Below are 20208 nucleotides of genomic sequence, written 5' to 3'. Positions count from 1 at the left end.
TGTTTAACTATACAACATACAGTTTAATTAGTCAATTTTCAAAATAAAGTTAAACATACAGAGAGTATTGTAGTTGATAAAGAAAACAGTAGAATGCAAGAATTCACACAGTAGAATTTATCTTCACCTGCCCTTGTTAATCTCTACTCACCTGTATCTGTGTGTGAAAGAGTGTGGGTGCTTTCTCCGATTTTTCGGTACTATATACTGTAGTATTCTTTTTAAAACAGAGACTGCGTGGCTGTCGTAACAGATTTTTCAGAAGAGTTTGAGACAGTTTACTTGTGTGCGCAACATACAGTACGTCTAAACACTTCAGTTTCACTTAAAGTGATGTTGACATGCTCCTCCCCACCCAGTGTTGCTCTGTGCTCTGGAACATAATTAACCCTTCACATGGCTGATCTCTCTTCATTCTTTGTTTCATAGTAACGTGAGTCAGCATTTCAGAAAGGCCCCTTGTCGTTGCTACGCATCCAATCAAAACACGTTGTAAAGAACAACTTTGCATCCTTGAATGGAACATTCCATGTTACAACTCATTTACAAAGGACATCATACGCCCAAATCTCCTCAAATGGAGCTTCCAAGTAGTCATTAGTCTCTACATTAACAGCACTCACAGACAGCTAACTAACAGTATGGTATGTGTACGTATATGTAGCTTTCACCATCATATCTACTCATGGCCAGTTTCTAGGAATTTTATTGGGGGGTTTTGTAGGCGTGTGGTGACGAGTCCCGTGTAGCTCAGTTGGTAGAGCATGGCGCTTACAACGCCAGGGTTGTGGGTTTGATTTCCACAGGGGACCAGTATGAAAAAAAATAATTATGCACTCACTAACTGTAAGACAAATACAACTGACTAGCATAACAGATGATTAACAGGTACCTTTCTGTCTGAAAAAACTCCATCTCAGTCTAGAGCTTGTTTAAAGTCTTCTTGCATGGACATTTTTGGAAAGTTTGTGATTTTTTTTTTTTCTAAATTTGTGCAAGGTGTTCTCCCTCGCCTGTTAAAAGGATCATGTTACTACGGTGGCTCAAACATGAAATAGCCATTTACTCTGATAAGAAAGTTTTATATTACTTTCTGTAAGACAAATAGTGAAGTTGTCAAATGTCAGAGGCAATGCATGATCATAACTGACAATATCTAAATTGTGGAAACGTTAAGTCATTACTAAACATTTTATGCAGATTAATAAAATAAAATGAAAACAGTCAATATCCACTTGTCTTTGTGAGAGCTGTGGGGCAAGAGAGGATCAGTTCAATCTTGGACATGGGTTTGTGTCTGTATGTCATTAAGATATCCACTAAGAGAGACAAACAATAAAACAACATACCCAAATATAAAAACAATAATGTATATATACCCAACAATAAAACAATATATTGAACGAAATGAAATGTTTGTGATGGTGATCTGGTGAATTGGAAATGTCCCTGTATCAGACCAGGGTTCAAAGTATATTTCTTCTTCTGTCAAATACGTTAGCTGCACTTGATTGAGCTTCCCAGGTGCAATATAACCACATCATCAATCTGGCACCATAGAAATATAATTATTAAATGTCTATGTCTGGCACTCCATATGCAGGCTCAGTCAAACGCTCAAAGTATCTGAAAGAAAACAAATACTATTTGAATCCAGGTCTGTCCTGTATCAGTTTGACTATTTCCTAACTCCATTTTCCTCGACCTTGTGGTGGATATCAGGAATAAATCCCAGCTGACCCTGACCCCTATCCTTTCCTCTATGCTATGACTGGCCCACTTCCACCTGGGTACCGTGGCCATCCTGACCTTGATCCACAACCAGCTCAAAGGGAAAGTAGGTCCTCCATCACATTCAGCTACATCCACAACCATCTCAAAGGCTACGGATGTGCCATTTCATTAGCTTCTCTTTGAGAGAGAATAAGAGGTTAAGAGAGAGAAAAATTGTCAGCATTAGACCTAAATTATATTAATAATTAAAGCAACATAACTTTTGTTACTTTTTAATTTAATTTGTGTTGATTGAAGTGACTATTAGCTTAGCAACCGCGTGACTCAGCAAAAAACCCTAAATCAAATTATGCATTGCCTCCTTTCTAGAGTATCTTTGATGACGGTTGGGTTTGTGATGCTAACGTTATCTCACAAATGTGACGATGTTTGAGGTGGAAAAACCTAAGCCATTTATAATGAACAAGTCTCGTTCTTTCAACATTACATTGGGGGTTAATGCACTCGGTATATTAAGATGTACAGAACAGTTTCCATTTTAATTTGATGATAATATTTCAGAGGAGATCTGTGGACATTCTAATAATGTGTAATGTCAACATGACTATATATACTAATTTGTAAAAATATCGATACATGTAATGACTTGGAAAAGTAACTGATTTGTTTAATCAGTGTGTGTGATTGACAGGAGAGATGATGAGAGGGGCTGAGTTTTGACCATCATCATTACCAGAGGGGCCTAAGTATGGATAGAGTGTCTCTGTAAAGTTGCAGCCAGTGAAAGAATAGATATGAGACCTGGCCTCCACATCATAAAAGGAGACCTGACCCTCCTCATAATCAATAAACAACCCAACCTTTTGGGGCTTCTCTCTCAGGGAGAGGAGGATATAGTGGGAGGTACAGGCTTGGTACACATTCTCATCCCTTAGCATCACAGTCCAGAGTCCATTCTCAGGTGTCAGTGTGATATTCTCCTTCCTGTCAGTGGACTCTCTTGCCACTCCTAAAACCCATGAAGTCTTCCCCTTAACAATCACCTCATAGTAAAATCTCCCTGAGGAGAAGCCATTCTTTCCAAGAACAATGGCAAAACGATCAAACCTTTTTGGATTGTCAGGAAGATTCTGATCCGTGTCTCCAGTTCTCACTTGTTTCCCATCTTCAGACAGGATGAGCCAGGGATGTGCTGTATCAGGATCCAGAGTCACATCCACTGCATACTGCTGAATCCTCTTCAGTTTGACTTCAGGCAGCTTCTCCATCTCTTTATTCAGTGTCTCCTCCAGCTGAGACACAGCTCTCCTCACAGTCCCCACAAACAGATCACTGTGAACACTTACATCAGACCAGTCCTTGGTGGGTGGAGGGTTGCACACTAGGGATAGGAAGCTCTGGAGAAGTTGGAGGTGGTCCTCACTGTGTGAGAGCTGCTTCAGCTCAGTCCTTCTCCTCTTTAGCTCAGTGATTTCCTGCTCCAGCTCTTTAATGAGCCCTTCAGCCTGCCTCTCTACTGCTTTCTGCTTCTCCTCAATTACCTTAACAAGCTCACCCTGGCTTTTCTTAATGGAGCACACCAGAGCAGTGAAGACCTGCACACTCTCTGCTTTCTCTCTCTCTGCTTCTTTCTTTCTAAGATCTACTGAAAGTTTGATCCTTTTAACCTTCTTCAGTCGCTCCTGGATAATCTGCTGCACTTCTGCCTCAGTTTTCCCCAGTTGAGCCTTCCTCTCTCCACACTCTTCCTCTATAGGGACAGTGTCATGAGTCTTGTGGTCTGCCTCAATGCAGAACTGACACACACATGTCTGGTCAGTCCTACAGAACATCTCCAGGAGTCTGTCATGCTTCTTACACATCCTGTCTTCTAGGTTCACCACAGGGTCGATCAGTTTGTGTCTCTTTAAGGGTGAGGCTATCTGATGAGGCTCCAGGTGAGTCTCACAGAACGAGGTCTGACACACCAGGCAGGACTTTAGGGCCTTGCGCTTCCTCCCAGTGCAGACATCACAGGGCACTATTTTAGGTTTAGGACGGGACCCATTTCTACCTCTTTCTCTCATCTTTTTAAAATTCTCTACAACCTCTCTGAATGTTGTATTGACACGAAGCTTAGGTCGTCTGGAAAATGTCTCCTGACACAGTGGACATTGACACAGGTCCTTGCTATTCCAGTACTTTGTGATACAGGCCATGCAGAAGTTGTGTCCACATGAAGTGGTGACTGGCTCAGTGAACACATCCAGACAGATAGAGCACAGGTACTGCTCTTCAGACTGGAGACTGCTGGAGGAAGCCATATCTAGACAGAGAAGGTGGAACTATAAATTATTTCCTGGAATGAGTCAGCTCCCGATAGTTTCAGTTCCATTGTCAACACGGCATTTAGAGACACTAACCAATCTTGATTAAAGTTTAACCATACAACATACAGTATAAATTAGTCAATGTACAAAATAAAGTTAAACATACAGTAGGTACTGTAGTTGGTAAAGAAAACAGGAGAATGCAAGAATTCACACAGTAGAATTTATCTTCACCTGCCCTTGTTAATCTCTACTCACCTGTATCTGTGTGTGAAAGAGTGTGGGTGCTTTCTCAGATTTTTTGGTACTATATACTGTAGTATTCTTATTAAAACAGAGACTGCGTAGCTGTCGTAACAGATTTTTCAGAAGAGTTTGAGACAGTTTACTTGTGTCCGCAACACACAGTACGTCTAAACACTTCAGTTTCACTTAAAGTGACGTTGATATGCTCCTCCCTACCCAGTGCTGCTCTGTGCTCTGGAACATAATTAACCCTTCACATGGCTGATCTCTATTCATTCTTTGTTTCATAGTAACGTGAGTCAGCATTTCAGAAAACCCCCTTGTCATTGCTACGCATCCAATCAAAACACGTTGTAAAGAACAACTTTGCATCCTTGAATGGAACATTCCATGTTACAACTTATTTACAAAGGACATCATACGCCCAAATCTCCTCAAATGGAGCTTCCAAGTAGTCATTAGTCTCTACATTAACAGCACTCACAGACAGCTAACTAACAGTATGTTATGTGTACGTATATGTAGCTTTCACCATCATATCTACTCATGGCCAGTTTCTAGGAATTTGACTGCAGGAAAGGGCTACATAAGCAGCAGGAAATGTCCAAGATTGTTCTTTTAAACGTACACACTTTCACTTATATCAACTCCCAGTTTGTCAAGTCAAGCCAGACAATGGGTGGAGAACTAAAGCTGAATATATTTTCTGTTTGAGGGAAAATGCCTGTGTTCGCTGTATGCTGAAAGCCTGCATCTGCTGCTTGTGGTGCCTGAAGAAGTGTCTAACATACCTGAATGGTTTTACAGGTTACCACTTTAATCCATTTCTATATGGTAAATTGTGTTTATGCACATATTACACCAAACTCACCTTGTTAGCGTTTACGATACTTGCCCCTATTGTCTCAACACCCAACACACACATTCACTCTCTCTCTTCTTCCTCTCTCTCTCTCTTTAGGAGTTTGTGGAGAACAGTAAGAAAATGGCGGGAAGGGATCTGCTCGTCATTTATGGCACACTTTACATGAAAGCTTTATGTTTTCTTTAAAGCGCAATGCCTTTTTGAAACATATTTTGTATATAACAAAAGTACATCAGTCAAAAATACCGTTAGTGTAGTTTGGTTCTATTTTACAGGTTGTAGAGTTTTTGTTTTGTTTTGCCTCTTGTGGGAGAAAGTATTGTGAGAGATTATTCAAATGTGTTCCATGCCATCACTGTTATTTGTTAACCACTATTACCGTACACTACAAGTTTTTGCATATCAATGTCTTTTTGCATTGTGGGATTGATGGTGGTGGTTGCTACTTGTGATGCATTGCTCCTTGACAAATACAACTGACTAGCATAACAGATGATTAACAGGCACTTTTCTGTCTGAAAAAACTCAATCTCAGTCTAGAGCTTGTTTAAAGTCTTCTTGCATGGATATTTTTGAAAAGTTTGTGATTCTTTTTTATTCTAAATTTGTGCAAGGCGTTCTCCCTCGCCTGTTAACAGGATCATGTTACTACGGTGGCTCAAACATCAAATAGCCATTTACTCTGATAAGAACGTTTTATATTACTTTCTGTAAGACAAGTACTGAAGTTGTCTTATGTCAGAGGCAATGCATGATCATAACTGACAATATCTAAATTGTGGCAACGTTGAGTCATTACTGCTTATTGAGTTTATAATACTCAATCCACAGAAAAAGGGATTCCCTATGACTGCATCTTTATTAATGAATGAGTTTTTGTTATAACACAGAATTGTTATAAACATTTTATGCAGATTAATAAAAGAAAATGAAAACAGTCAATGTCCACTTGTCTTTGTGAGAGCTGTGGGGCAAGAGAGGATCAGTTCAATCTTGGACATGGGTTTGTGTCTGTATGTCATTAAGATATCCACTAAGAGAGACAAACAATAAAACAATATACCCAAATATAAAAACAATCATGTATATATACCCAACAATAAAACAATATATTGAACGAAATTAAATATTTGTGATGGTGATGTGGTGATTTGGAAATTGCCCTGTACCAGACCAGGGTTCAAAGTATATTTCTTCTTCTGTCAAATATGTTAGCTGCACTTGATTGAGCTTCCCAGGTGCAATATAACCAATAGAATAGTCCCAGAAGTACAAACCCCACCAATCTGGCACAATAGAAATATGATTATTAAATGTCTATGTCTGGCACTCCAGTCAAACGCTCAAAGTATCGGAAAGAAAACAAATACTATTTGAATCCAGGTCTGTCCTGTATCAGTTTGACTATTTCCTAACTCCAGGAATAAATCCCAGCTGACCCTGACCTCCATCATGTCCTTTATGCTGCGACTGGCCCGCTTCTGTGACGAGTACTGAGGATACGAAGAGGCAGGACGCAGACGCAGGAATCAAAAAGGGAAAGGTTTACTTAACAATGAGAAAGAGAATAACAAGGAGCGAGTAAACGACACGCCGCTAACAATTACGCACAACAATGACTGAACAGTCCAGGGCTATATAGTGGTGGTGATGAGATGATGAGGTGCAAGTGCGCTGGAGGTGATTAGGGTACTATAGTATCTGAAGATTATGCCTTTGTTAAATGTTTTTCATGAAGAAATGGAATGTTGTTTGTGTTAGTAGCAAGAGGGAATGTTTTGGGTGTGACGCCAAATACAACAGACCGGAAGTGTCTTGTAGACAGGGGAGACTGGTGATTGGCCAGAAGAGGGAGTCACCCCTCTTTTTGCATTGTTTATAAATAGGGGTTAAACGATGAGACTTCAGAACGGCCATAGCAATTGGAGGAGCCGTTCTCCGGACAACGCGTGTCTGTAATTTATGCTGTAACCTCGTGGTATGAATAAAAGCCTCTAACACGATGCAGCATAACGGACTCTTTGTTGATGGCAATAATTGCCACCATTCATCATATACGACATAATGGCGCCCAACGTGGGGCTGGTTTTGCGTCTCTTCTGTGTTTCAGTCAATCGCCGGGCTAACTCTCTCTGAGGCAGGGAAAAAAGGGTGAGTGTTCTTACCGCTTTGGAGTTTGTTAGATTGGATATGACTTGTGTACACTGGAGAGATGTTCCATTATGACCTGGCCTCAGGTGGCGTTGTTGCTGGTCGACTAGAGTCTGCTAAAATTTATTCCATTGGAAGCGGCAGTTAATTGGAAGCATTTAGAGCATTAAACGGTAGGATTTAAGTATTGAAAGGGCAGATTCCATTGAAAGGGCAGATTCCATTGGCAATGTTAGGGCACTGGACCGCTTCAAGACCCCGAGGGGGCCATTTTAGATAATGGGCTGGCAAATCCGTGTGTACGATAGAATGTATATTCGGTGAGTTTTTGAAGAAAACTCGGGTTGGTGGAATTTATCTGATTGTGATTATGATTTGACTCTCGTCCGACGGGGTGTTTGATTAGGTCTGATTTCTCGGTGTAATTGTCGTCAATTCTCGGCAACAAAAACGGTAGGAGAAATAGGTTAAAAAATAAATAGGCCAGTGCAGGGTATGTTTCTGTGTGGTAGGCCGCAGTTAGCTAGTGGCTAATGCTAATGCTAATTGTGTTGTGTGCTACAGGCTAACGTATCCTTAGAGATTCCGTTGCGACGGGTGAAAGTCTCTTAAACTTGTTTATGTGTTTGTAAGTCAGGTTATATGTTTTGTGAGCTCTGTTATGTGTAATTGTGTGAGTATAACGTATAAAATAGTGATGCTGTAGCGTAATGCTATCGGTCTATTGTGTGGTCAGCATGGGCTTAAGGGGTTGTGCGCATGTGCGTGATTGTACGGGGCTAAAAACTACAACATGTGGTTATGTGCTAAGCCTACAAAGCACGGCATTATGGGTAAGGGTCATAGGTCCCATGTGGGGGGTCGGAAGGGACAATAGTCACAGAATAGAGAGATTTTGGGAAAATCTCCTAGGTGTTAAACGGCTGTTGTTCGAACGTGAAACTATTTGGCGAGATGTAGTAAAGTTATAAATCAAATATATGTTGATGGAGTATAATTAATTAAATTAAAAGACGATTAAAATTAAATGAAATGTTTTGGAGCGATCTATGTAATAAATGATATTTGCGCATGCGTGGGATTCTGCAAAACAACACATTGGTTAAACTGCAGGGGGAGACAGAGGAACACAGACGACGGAACAAATAGGCACAAGGAGAGTTTAACACGAATCTTATAAGTTTAAACGGCGGTGGGTTAAGATGAAACTTGTTTTGGGACCTATTGAATTTATAAATTAAATATATGGTAACGGATTATAATAGAGTGAATTAAATAATTAAATGACGGATTAAAATCAATGTTTTTGGGCGATCTATAATTAGTCCTGAGTTAAAGTCTTAGAACGAATGTAGAACGGACAAATATTGAATGTGGATAACTTGGTTAATTGCATAAACTGCTGAAATCTTGTGTGTTTCTATGTTTTTGAAATATGAGAGGAACAGGGAACGGCGAGATGAGAGAGAGGAGGGGCTGACGGGTGCGTGGCGTGGCGTGACGTCACATGACGTGACAGAAGATCAGATATCAGGCTAGGTTACAACATTTTCCAATTTAAAGAAATGTGATAATGACAATTTTGCATAGGCTTGGCAAAATACTATTTGAATAAAATTTACATTTTGGAGGCTATGTGCATCACTGGGGTTGATTGGAGTTGTGTTAGAAATGAGGTACTCACATTATTTGGCAATTATGATACTTGGGGTTTATATCATAGGGGGCGGCAGGTAGCTTAGTGGGTAAGAGCGTTGTGCCAGTAACCGAAAGGTCGCTGGTTCTAATCCCCGAGCCGACTAGGTGAAAAATCTGTCGATGTACCCTTAAGCAAGGCACTTAACCCTAATTGCTCCTGTAAGTCGCTCTGGATAAGAGCGTCTGCTAAATGACTAAAATGTAAAATATATAGGAAGAAACAAAGGGTTATGGGGATTGTAGTATTGAAGGGTTAGAGGCTTTGTTTTTGGGATTGCTTTGAAGTTGACTAATTTACTGGCATTTGATGGGTTGTGGTAAGATAGCCAACACTAATTGATATTGGTGACATAGGAATAAAAATTGGGGTTAATTATTCAGGATTGTTAATGGATTTGTTAGGTTTATATTAATAATTTAAGGGGGGAAGCCTTAGGCTCTACAGTCTAAAATAAGCTAATTCATAATAAAGGAATATGAAAGAGTTGTTACAAGGGGGAGAAAGGACAGCAAGGCTAGAGGAAGGTGATTACACCGATTGATATAGGGGTAAAATAGTAATCCTTTAATTAAAGTAGGGTTAGAAAGTAGGGTTAGGAAAATTAATGGCAGATGTTAGTACACCTTTCTTACATACGGATTCAGCAGAAAGACACCCACCTTATTAGAAGGAAGCTTTCAGTGATCATTCAGCAGTGTGATTATGGCATCAGAGATGAAGACGAATACAAGCAGAAACGACGATAAAGATGAATCCAAAACTCCAGAAGGAAGAAAAACTGAGATGTCTGGGAAGTTAAAGAAGATGAGTGATGATGAAGAGGTTATGCATGGGTGGATATGACTCTGTGATCAGAAGGAAGTTGGCAAGAGGAGAAACGAAGAAGGATACACAAGATTTGATCTCTGATGGAAGTTGAAGATGAAGAAAGCGATGAAGATTTGGAGATTAAAGGTGCTTTATTTTTGTGACACTCTGGCTCTAGGACTTTTGTATGTGAGCTAGAGTGTATGTTGTTTTGTTGGGGATTTGGGTGTTTTTCTATGTTGGTAGTTCTGTCGGGTGTATTTCTATGTTTGCAGGTCTGTGGGTTGTTTTTCTAGGTGTTGTATGTTGTAGTCAATGACTCCCAATCGGAGGTAACGAGTGTCAGCTGTCGGCTCGTTATCTCTGATTGGGAGCCATATTTAAACTGTCAGTTTTCACCTTTGTTTTGTGGGTTATTGTTCCAAGTTCAGTGTATTGTTACGTTAGGACTTCACTATCGTCTTTTGTTGTTTTTACGTGGTTGCTTTATAAATAAAGTCATCATGTTCACTCCACGCGCTGCGTATTGGTCCGCTCCTTCCGACGATCGTGACAGAATAACCCACCGTAAAAGGACCAAGCAGCGTAACAAGCGGCAACAGGACCTACCTAGACAGGATTTGTGGACACCTCCTAAGGATTCATGGACTTGGGAGGAGATTCTGGATGGAAAGGGTCCTTGGGCACAACCGGAGGAATATCACCGCCCTCGTGAAGAGCTGGAGGCAGCTAAAGCCGAGAGGAGGTGGTATGAGGAGGCAGCACGGAGTCGAGGCTGGAAGCCCGAGAGGATTACCCAAAAATTTCTTGGGGGGGGGCTAGAAGGGAGTATGGCGAAGTCAGGTAGGAGACCTGCGCCTACTCCCTGGACTGACCGTGGAGAGCGAGAGTACGGGCAGACACCGTGTTACGCAGTAGAGCGCATGGTGTCTCCTGTACGCAGGCATAGCCCGGTAAGGTACATTCCAGCTCCACGTATCGGCCGGGCTACGTTGAGCATTGAGCCGGAGGTCACGAAGCCGGCCCCTACGCATCAAGCCACCAGGGCGTCTCCTCGGGCCGGCTTACATGGCACCTGCCTTAAGCATGGTGTTCCCGGTTCGCCCACATAGGCCGGTGCGGGTTATTCCTCCTTCCCGTACTGGTCGGGCGACGGGGAGTATACAACCAGGTAAGGTTGGGCAGGCTCAGTGCTCAAGGGAGCCAGTACGCCTGCACGGTCCGGTATTTCCGGCGCCACCTCCTCGCTCCAGCCCAGTACCACCAGTGCCTACACCACGCACCAAGCCTCCTGTGTGTTCCCCGAGTCCTGTGCGTCCTGTTGCTGCTCCCCGCACTAGGCGGTATGTGAGTCCCCAGGGTCCAGCATGCCCTGTTCCGGCTCCCCGCACTAGGCGTTATGGGAGTCCCCAGGGTCCAGCATGCCCTGTTCCGGCTCCCCGCACTAGGCGGTATGTGAGTCCCCAGGGTCCAGCATGCCCTGTTCCGGCTCCCCGCACTAGGCGTTATGGGAGTCCCCAGGGTCCAGCATGCCCTGTTCCGGCTCCCCGCACTAGGCGTCATGTGCGTTCCCAGGGTCCAGCAAGCCCTGTTGCTTCTCTCCGCACTAGCCCTGAGATGCGTGTCCTCAGCCCGGTACCTCCTGTTCCGGCACCACGCACCAGGCCTACGATGCGCCTCAGACGGCCAGAGTCTGCCGTCTGCCCAACGGGGCCTGAACTGTCCGTCTGCCCAACGCCGTCTGAACTGTCCATCTGCCCAACGCCGTCTGAACTGCCCGTCTGCCCAACGGGGCCTGAACTGTCCGTCTGCCCAACGCCGTCTGAACTGCCCGTCTGCCCAACGCCGTCAGAGCCTTCCGCCAGACAGGATCAGCCAGAGCCTTCTGCCAGACAGGATCAGCCAGAGCCTTCTGCCAGACAGGATCAGCCAGAGCCTTCTGCCAGACAGGATCAGCCAGAGCCTTCTGCCAGACAGGATCAGCCAGAGCCTTCTGCCAGACAGGATCAGCCAGAGCCTTCTGCCAGACAGGATCAGCCAGAGCCTTCTGCCAGACAGGATCAGCCAGAGCCTTCTGCCAGACAGGATCAGCCAGAGCCTTCCGCCAGCCAGGATCCGCCAGAGCCGTCCAGCCAGGATCCGCCTGAGCCAGCCAGCCAGGATCTGCCCCTCAGTCCGGTGCTGCCCGTGCTCCTTTAGTCAGGTGCTGCCCCTTTAGTCCGGTGCTGCCCCTTGGTCCGGTGCTGCCCCTTAGTCCGGTGCTGCCACTTAGTCCGGTGCTGCCCCTTAGTCAGGTGCTGTCCCTTAGTCCGGTACTGCCTACTAAGCAGTTTGTGACTGTGGTGGGGTGGGGATCACGACCGGGGCCAGAGCCACCACCGTGGACAGACGCCCACCCAGACCCTCCCCTAGAGCGTATGCTGGTGCGCCCGGAGTGCGCACCTTTAGGGGGTACTGTGACACTCTGGCTCTAGGACTTTTGTATGTGAGCTAGAGTGTATGTTGTTTTGTTGGGGATTTGGGTGTTTTTCTATGTTGGTAGTTCTGTCGGGTGTATTTCTATGTTTGCAGGTCTGTGGGTTGTTTTTCTAGGTGTTGTATGTTGTAGTCAATGACTCCCAATCGGAGGTAACGAGTGTCAGCTGTCGGCTCGTTATCTCTGATTGGGAGCCATATTTAAACTGTCAGTTTTCACCTTTGTTTTGTGGGTTATTGTTCCAAGTTCAGTGTATTGTTACGTTAGGACTTCACTATCGTCTTTTGTTGTTTTTACGTGGTTGCTTTATAAATAAAGTCATCATGTTCACTCCACGCGCTGCGTATTGGTCCGCTCCTTCCGACGATCGTGACAATTTTCAAGAGGAGTTTGTCCTACAAGGACTGGCACAGAAGAAAAGTAAGAAGATGATGAAGATGATATGTCGAGGACAGAATTTAGAAGAGAACCTTTTGAAGAATATTGATATGTCAACGACGAGAAGAACAGGACGAAGAAAACTCAATCAAATACAACTTATAACTGGTGGTGGAGAAGAAGAAAAGAAGTGTTGGTTATGAAGAATCAGAGGGAACCAAATCAACAATCACTGTTACAGCTTCAACTGAACAATATGAAATGCAATTGTACCAGCCAAGGGGGGTACCAGGTTATCCATATCCACTGTCAGTTTCTGGACAGACACAGAATGGGAGAGGAAACAACAGAGGAAGATAAAGGAGCAAGTGAAGATCACCTGTTCTCCAGGTGAACACTAAATATTCTAGAGTGCCTAGAATATCCGGAAGGGGGGTATCAGCTGAGAGCATCAATTAGAGAAGAAGAGAAAATAGCCAACAATTGAAGTAAAAACAACCGACCATTAGAAGTGATAGTGAATAGGGGAAAAACTTATCTGGGTTCAGTCTAAAGAGGTTAAACATATCACTCTGTAAAATAAACTAATTAGGTTAGGATAGGGATTGGAAGTAGTAAAACAGTTTAAATACTCTTAGGGAATCAATTGAGCTCTGCTATAGAAGTCAAATAGGAATATTAGGACAATATATCAATGATATTGTGGGAAGAGATGCATGGTGTAAATTGAAGTGTTCAATCAGAGGCACACTAGACGACTGACTGTCTGGTAGAATATTTTAAGAAGTAGGGTTTTTGGGAATCATTTGCTTAAAAGATAATATCATAGGAAGGATGATAATGTATTAGATTGCCTGTTAGACAATCTGTCTGGGAAAATAAACTTAATAGAGTGACTGTTATTCTGGGTTACATCCTTACACCAAGAGATTTGAGGTTAGGCTAAAGGTGTTTAGTCATTTGCCAAGTCTGTGTAAAGGAGTCAGGAGCAGGTGGGGAATTCCCAATCACGTATTCTAAAAATTGGTGGGGAAGGAATTTTGTCAATAAATCAGTGGAAAAAGGTTTTTTTTAAAGGTTAGGAGAAGATTAGATTAAAATAAGTTAGGAGTAGATTAGGGTTGAAGGAACTCTGAGACAGTAAGCTAAGTTTTAAAGTTAGTAGTAAGAAGAGAGAGAATAGTAATGAAATAAGATCTTTAAATAGGAAGATCAAGGTAATTGTGGGTACCTTTTGTTATAATCAAAAGGTTTAAAGTTTAGAGGTAGAACTGAAAGGGGGAAAAAATGACACTAGTGGTGATTGATGGAAGTACAAGTAAAGAGTTCAGAGCTTTGGGAAAACTAGGTTGATTATAAGGGTCCAGCACCAATTATAGGGGGAAAATACTGTTATTAGAGTTAGGATAGTGATAATAATAATATGCCATTTAGGATGATGACGTTTCTTTCACAGAGAGAGCGAGAGAGAGAGATAATCAGGGAGAATATGTGTACTTATCTAGTGAAAGCATACAAATTTGTTCCGGTTAAGAATTATTGGTTAAAGGGCTATGTAATTCGTAAAGTGATGCTTATAATGGAAGATTTGAAGTCTGTAAAACTTTCCACAGTCACAGAGGGAGTTAAGGATAAGTTTATTACAGTAGTCACTCCAACAGGGAATAATCGAATAGGATGTTGGTAGTTTCCCACTAGAGGGAATTAAGGGTTTTAATTCATCAACTAAATCAACAACGTTAATGGTAACTTTGGGAAGGGATTAATGATACGATGGTAATAGCAAATGTAGGAAGGATGACAACAACTTTTCTGAAATTAAAGGAGGCAGCAAGAGAGACTCAGGGGTTTAGGTTACGACGAATAGGGTTAAAAAAGGAGAGCAGATAGTAGTAGAGAGCAATATAGATTAATCTGAAATGGAGAAGAGAGATTCATCATGGAAGCTGCAGGATGGGGTCTTTTGATTTTGATGACGGAGGGGGGGGGCATCTGATCAGTGCTGCTCGTTCCTCTGTTGTGAAAATTAGAGATAGATTAACTCATTCTGTAAGAATCAGTGAGGAATCTTGAGGGTCGATGTCTGTTGGGGATGCCAGCCCAAGACGTGTTAGACGGTCGCGCGGCCTCTATCAGGTGTGGGTAAGTCTTGTGCTTTGTCATAACTGTGGTATCGGCAACAGTCATTGACAGATAAAATAATGTAGGTGTCAGAACAGTAGGGTTTAAGTGTTCTTGGGTAAATGAATTACCCTATGGGAATTGTTAGATGGAAAGTAAAGTCAGGTAACAGTGGAAACCTGAAGTATTCAGGTGAAACATTGAGGGCTAAAAGTTATTTTTGTTCTAATAAAACATATGAGGTAAAGGGTATGTTTATGGGAATATCATATTGGGATGTTATATGATAACTTTGGATAAGCATGAACATAAGGTTAGAGATGACAAATAATAGGTTACTTTTTTATATACCAGGTAGTAGAAAAGCAGGATTTTGATGGTTAAATGATTAGCTTTTGACTGACAATGTGTCTATGGGAATTTTAGAGATATTTGGTGGGTTTGTGATGATAGAATATATTCGTACCCTATGGGGGGATAGGATATTGTTACAGGTCAACGTTTAAGCTTCCATATGAGGTTTCTACTATTATAAGAGGGATAGCACCGGACACAGCTAAATCTAGGGTTAAAAGGATGACATGGCTACATGTCATAGTCTTCAAGCCTACCATTGGAGAATAAGTCTAAGGGAGAAGGGGGGACTTCTTCCATGGTATGGTGTAACATTTGGGAAGATCATATGGATAAATATTAGTTATACTTTGAGTTCAGATAGGTCAGATAATATCACTGGGGTTATAGATGCATTATAAGGGATGTGTTTGAGAGATTTGATAGGATTTGGTTGCAAGATCAGTTAGGCCAGTAGGGGCAGTGATGGGTCAGATTTTAGTTTCAGCTTTGATATCACTGTGTGATGTTTGTACTGACTTTTGAGAAAGTTATGAGATTGAGATAGGTTGGAGAAGTGGTGCCTGGAGACAACACTCAGATGCCGGTGTTGACTGTTCCTGATCTGGATAAAGATGGACAAGTGGAACTGATGGATAAATATCCTTTTTGATTATTTGATCATTTTATTTTTATTGTTGCAAGGAAAACATTTTGTAGGCTGATTTTAGTATGATTTTAGAATGATTTTATGAATCAAGGGGGGATAGGTTAATGTGATTCATGCATCATTTATATATCATTTTTTAAATTCTTAGGTGAAATTGAGGTTTAATTTGAAAGTGGTTGTTTTGCAAAGGATACTGTTTGGTCGTTTCTTTTCTTTTCATTCCAGAAGCATTTGGGGGAACATGTGACTCAAAGACAATATGAAGGGACAATATGACTGGAGGAGATGAAACAAGGAGGGTGTGGCTGATTCCATCATCAACGATGCAGTGGAAGTCGAGATTACGGAGGAGACTACGGAGGAGATGAAGTGTAGTGGACTACATTCCAGTGTCAGCAATGAAATATAGACATATTTGATGTGTAATACATAATTGTGTCATATTCTTAGGTATTGATTTTAGTAGAATGATGTTTGATGTTATTGAATGCAGATGAGGATCGTAGATGCTTTTGTTTATTTCGATGGGGTTAGGGAAAGGACGTTTAGGCAGGGAGAGATTCCCTTTCAGGTCCTATGGGTTGACCAGCCTGAGAGTGGATGTTTCTGGATAGGATTTTGTTTGCAGGGGAACATGTGTATTTGGTGGCATCATAGTTTCAAATGTATTTACATGGTTTATGAGTTTATCTGGAGTACCGCGGTGGTTGCCTGGGGCAGAGGGACCGTGAGAGAATTTTACTGTCTTGATTGATGGATGGATGGATTTGGAACAAAGGTTGCCGGACAGTTTTTCGCTCTCACACTCCATAAAGATTTATTCATAATTCATAGTAATGTGTTCACACTCCATAAAGATTTATTCATAATTCATAGTAATGTGTTCACACTTCATAAACAGTTATTCATATGTCATAGAAAGGTAGGTACACTCTAGAGGAGAATGTTTTTGGTTTAATGTTAAAGATACTCAATAAGATAAATTGTTACTAGTCATAATCCTATTCTGTTTGTTTTCGAGACTTAGTTTAGTCTCGAAGGGGGGAATATAGTATCTGAAGATTATGCCTTTGTTAAATGTTTTTCATGAAGAAATGGAATGTTGTTTGTGTTAGTAGCAAGAGGGAATGTTTTGGGTGTGACGCCAAATACAACAGACCGGAAGTGTCTTGTAGACAGGGGAGACTGGTGATTGGCCAGAAGAGGAGTCACCCCTTCTTTTGGCATTGTTTATAAATAGGGGTTAAACGATGAGACTTCAGAACGGCCATAGCAATTGGAGGAGCCGTTCTCCGGACAACGCGTGTCTGTAATTTATGCTGTAACCTCGTGGTATGAATAAAAGCCTCTAACACGATGCAGCATAACGGACTCTTTGTTGATGGCAATAATTGCCACCATTCATCATATACGACAGTACGTTGGGTTTCCATTCCTGTGTTGCTGAGGTGGTGCGCTCAGACTGGTGGCTCAGTAGACCGGCAAATCAGGACGCCGGAGGGAAGCAACGGGAGGAGACGTGACAGTGCGGTTCTCGTGGCAGGACTTTGCCAGCCATGAAGACGACCCCGAGGACGAGGAGCGGGCCGGTCAGGGCAGCGATGGTGGAAGTCCTGAATTAGGTTGGAGTCCAGAACGTCCCCAGCTGGAACCCAGCTCTTCTCCTCAGGGCCATACACCTCCCAGTCCACCAGGTAACGGAGCCGTCCCCCACGGAACCTGGAGTCCAGCAGGTCCCTCAAAGCATACGCCAGACTCCCATCAATGTTCAGGGGCGGAGGGGGCGTATCCCGGGGGACGGCATCCGCCAGAGGACCAGCAACCACCGGCCTGAGGAGAGACACATGAAAAGTAGGTGAGACATGGTAGTGAGGGGGAAGGAGCAGCCGGTACGGCACCTCATTAATCCGCCGGAGGACTTTAAACGGCCCCACAAACCGGGGGCTCAGTTTCTTGCAGGGCAGGCGGAGAGGGAGGTTTTGAGTGGACAGCCAGACACGATTACAAGGCTGGAATACGGGAGCCTCACTGTGGTGACGGTCAGCTTGGTCTTTCTGCCGACGAATGGCCCCCTGGAGACGGACATGGGCGGCATCCCAGACCTGTCCGACCCTGCGGAACCACTCATCGACAGCGGAAGCATCGGTCTGGCTGGGTGTCCAAGGGACCAGGGCCGGCTGGTACCCCAGGAAGCATTGGAAGAGAGTGAGCCCCATGGAGGAGTGAACGAGGGAGTTCTGGGCATTATCTGCCCAGGGAAGAAACCTCTTCCACTCACCCTGCCAGTCCTGACAGTGGCAACAAGGAAACTTCCCCAGCCCCAGGTTCATGCGCTCCACCTGTCCATTTGACTGAGGCTTATACCCGGAAGTGAGGCTGGCCATGGCACCGATCTTCTCCAGGAAAGCCTTCCACACTCGGGAGGTGAATTGGGGGCCACGGTCCGAGACAATGTCCTCCGGAAGTCCATAGTGCCGGAAGACCTGTTGGAACAGGACCTCAACGACCTGGAGAGCAGAAGGAAGACAAGTTAGTGGCCAAAAAAATTGCATAATTCTGAGAATCGATCTACGACCACCATGACTGTGATGAAGCCGTCAGAACGTGGGAGGTCGGTGACAAAGTCTATGGACAGGTGTGATCAAGGTCGCTGAGGCACTGGTAGAGGAACTAGTTTGCCTGCCGGGGTGTTCCGAGGTGTCTTCGTTTGGGGACATATGGAACAGGAGTTGACATAGCGAGAGACATCACTAAACAAGGTGGGCCACCAGTATTTTTGTGATAGAGAATGCAGGGTAGGCGTAATACTACCAGCAGGACTACACGGTGTGGGTGTTGCCCCTGCTCATCGTCTGTCTGTTCTCCTGGCTGGTGGCCCACTGCTTCCTGTCTGTCTTTGAGATCGTGGTGGACATGCTCTTCGTCTGCTTCGCTGTGGACACCAAGCACAATGACCGCAGCCCCAGCCAAAAGTCCTACATGGACTAGGCCCTAATGGCGAGGGGAAGGGAGGCGAGGCTGGGTGGGAGACTATGGCTGCATCCCGATTCCCCACCAGTCATGGATTAAAAAGGAATGGATTGGTGTAATCATTGGCTAGAAGGTGTTTCTACCATTGTTAACTTCATGTTGTGTTCACTTTAGAAGAAGGGTGGAGAATCGGAACGTAGCCTTATATATGTCTCTGTTCCATTATCCACACTATCATACATTAAAAATTATATATATATATGTATTCACTAACTGTAAGTCGCTCTGGATAAGAGCGTCTGCTAAATGACTAAAATGTAAATGTAAATCATTCCAATTACATCAGGACAAACATTCTTAGTGTTATGCTACTGTGGATAATGGAACATAGCCTGTGTTTTTACAGAGTACCACTTTAATAAATTTCTTCATGGTGAATAGCGTTTATGCACATATTACACTAAATTATACTTGCCTCCTATCATGTCAACATAGAACACACACGGTCACTCTCTCTCTCTTCTCTCTCCCTCTCTCCAGGAGTGTGTAGACAACAGTAAGAAAATGTTGTGAAGGGATCGGCCCCAGACGGTCATGAGATGAAGCACATGGGGAGTTAACAAAACCCTTCCAACAGAGAATACATCGTTTTTTTAGGTGTTAAGGTTGAAAATGTGGGCACTGATAAGCATTTAAATTGGAAGTCAGTGGCTGTACAGTAACATGCTATAAATGACGTCAGAGCTCAGGCTCTGCACCTTGCAGCGCTATATGGGTTTTGACTGACAGCTGTTCTGAAGTTCAACACTGCACGCGACAAGAAGTTGCCCCCATCCCGCCCGTTTATTGGGCAACTTTTGTTTGCTTGAGTGAGGGAAATGCTGTAAATTAAGAGGACTCTATGTATTTTGAAAGATGAGACGTTGAGGATTATAAGAAATACCGCTTTGATGTCATACACGTAAGCCAAACACCTGTGAGTCCAAACGTGTACTTCACATTTCCATATCAACAACTCATGTCATATACAATGCCAACGTTTTAGATCACTATGTGTGATGTCAAGTTACAAGAAGACATGGCGTCATACCCTGGGTTGTTCTGAACAGAATGAGCCTATGTTTGTCTATTGTGAAGAACATTTGCAGCAGAACAAGCACGTGAATGTACTCATTGCTCCTTTCTATGCAGACCAAAATTACAATCTGTTTCTCCAAATTGCCTTATGAAAGCCTAACACCTCAAGATCGTCTTTTATAACCTAGCTAGTCATGCTGGCAATAGAACAAGCTTTTGTCGTGTATTGGGATTATGTCTTTGTTAAATGTTTTTCATGAAGCAATGGAATGTTGTTTTATGATCTTAGTTCAAATGTGGCGTTTGGAGGGTGACGCCCCAGGGGAGACTGGTGATTGGCCAGAAGAGGGAGCCACCCATCTTTTTGCATTG

The 20208-nt window shown here is 43.2% G+C and overlaps 1 protein-coding gene across 1 annotated transcript; it reads right to left on the bottom strand.

Annotated features, from left to right (window-relative positions):
• Nucleotides 1-27: 27 nt before the first annotated feature.
• On the bottom strand, nucleotides 28-4435 carry LOC121558812 (E3 ubiquitin-protein ligase TRIM39-like). The gene is made up of 2 exons (XM_041872172.2): nucleotides 4302-4435; nucleotides 28-4039 (listed from the first exon to the last, which is right to left on the bottom strand). The coding sequence occupies exon 2, from the start codon at nucleotides 4035-4037 to the stop codon at nucleotides 2406-2408; it is 1632 nt and encodes a 543-aa protein (XP_041728106.2). The 5' UTR covers nucleotides 4038-4039; nucleotides 4302-4435; the 3' UTR covers nucleotides 28-2405.
• Between the last annotated feature and the right edge of the window lie 15773 nt (nucleotides 4436-20208).

Source organism: Coregonus clupeaformis, unplaced genomic scaffold (genome assembly GCF_020615455.1).
Source record: "Coregonus clupeaformis isolate EN_2021a unplaced genomic scaffold, ASM2061545v1 scaf0201, whole genome shotgun sequence".
Classification (NCBI taxonomy): domain Eukaryota; kingdom Metazoa; phylum Chordata; class Actinopteri; order Salmoniformes; family Salmonidae; genus Coregonus; species Coregonus clupeaformis.
The sequence above is the reverse complement of the archived record's forward strand: the minus strand, read 5'-3'. Positions and strand labels throughout refer to the sequence as shown.

Excerpts from the sequence above, each read along its gene's own strand:
- LOC121558812 (XM_041872172.2), bottom strand. The coding sequence starts at position 4,037 with ATGGCTTCCTCCAGCAGTCTCCAGTCTGAAGAGCAGTACCTGTGCTCT.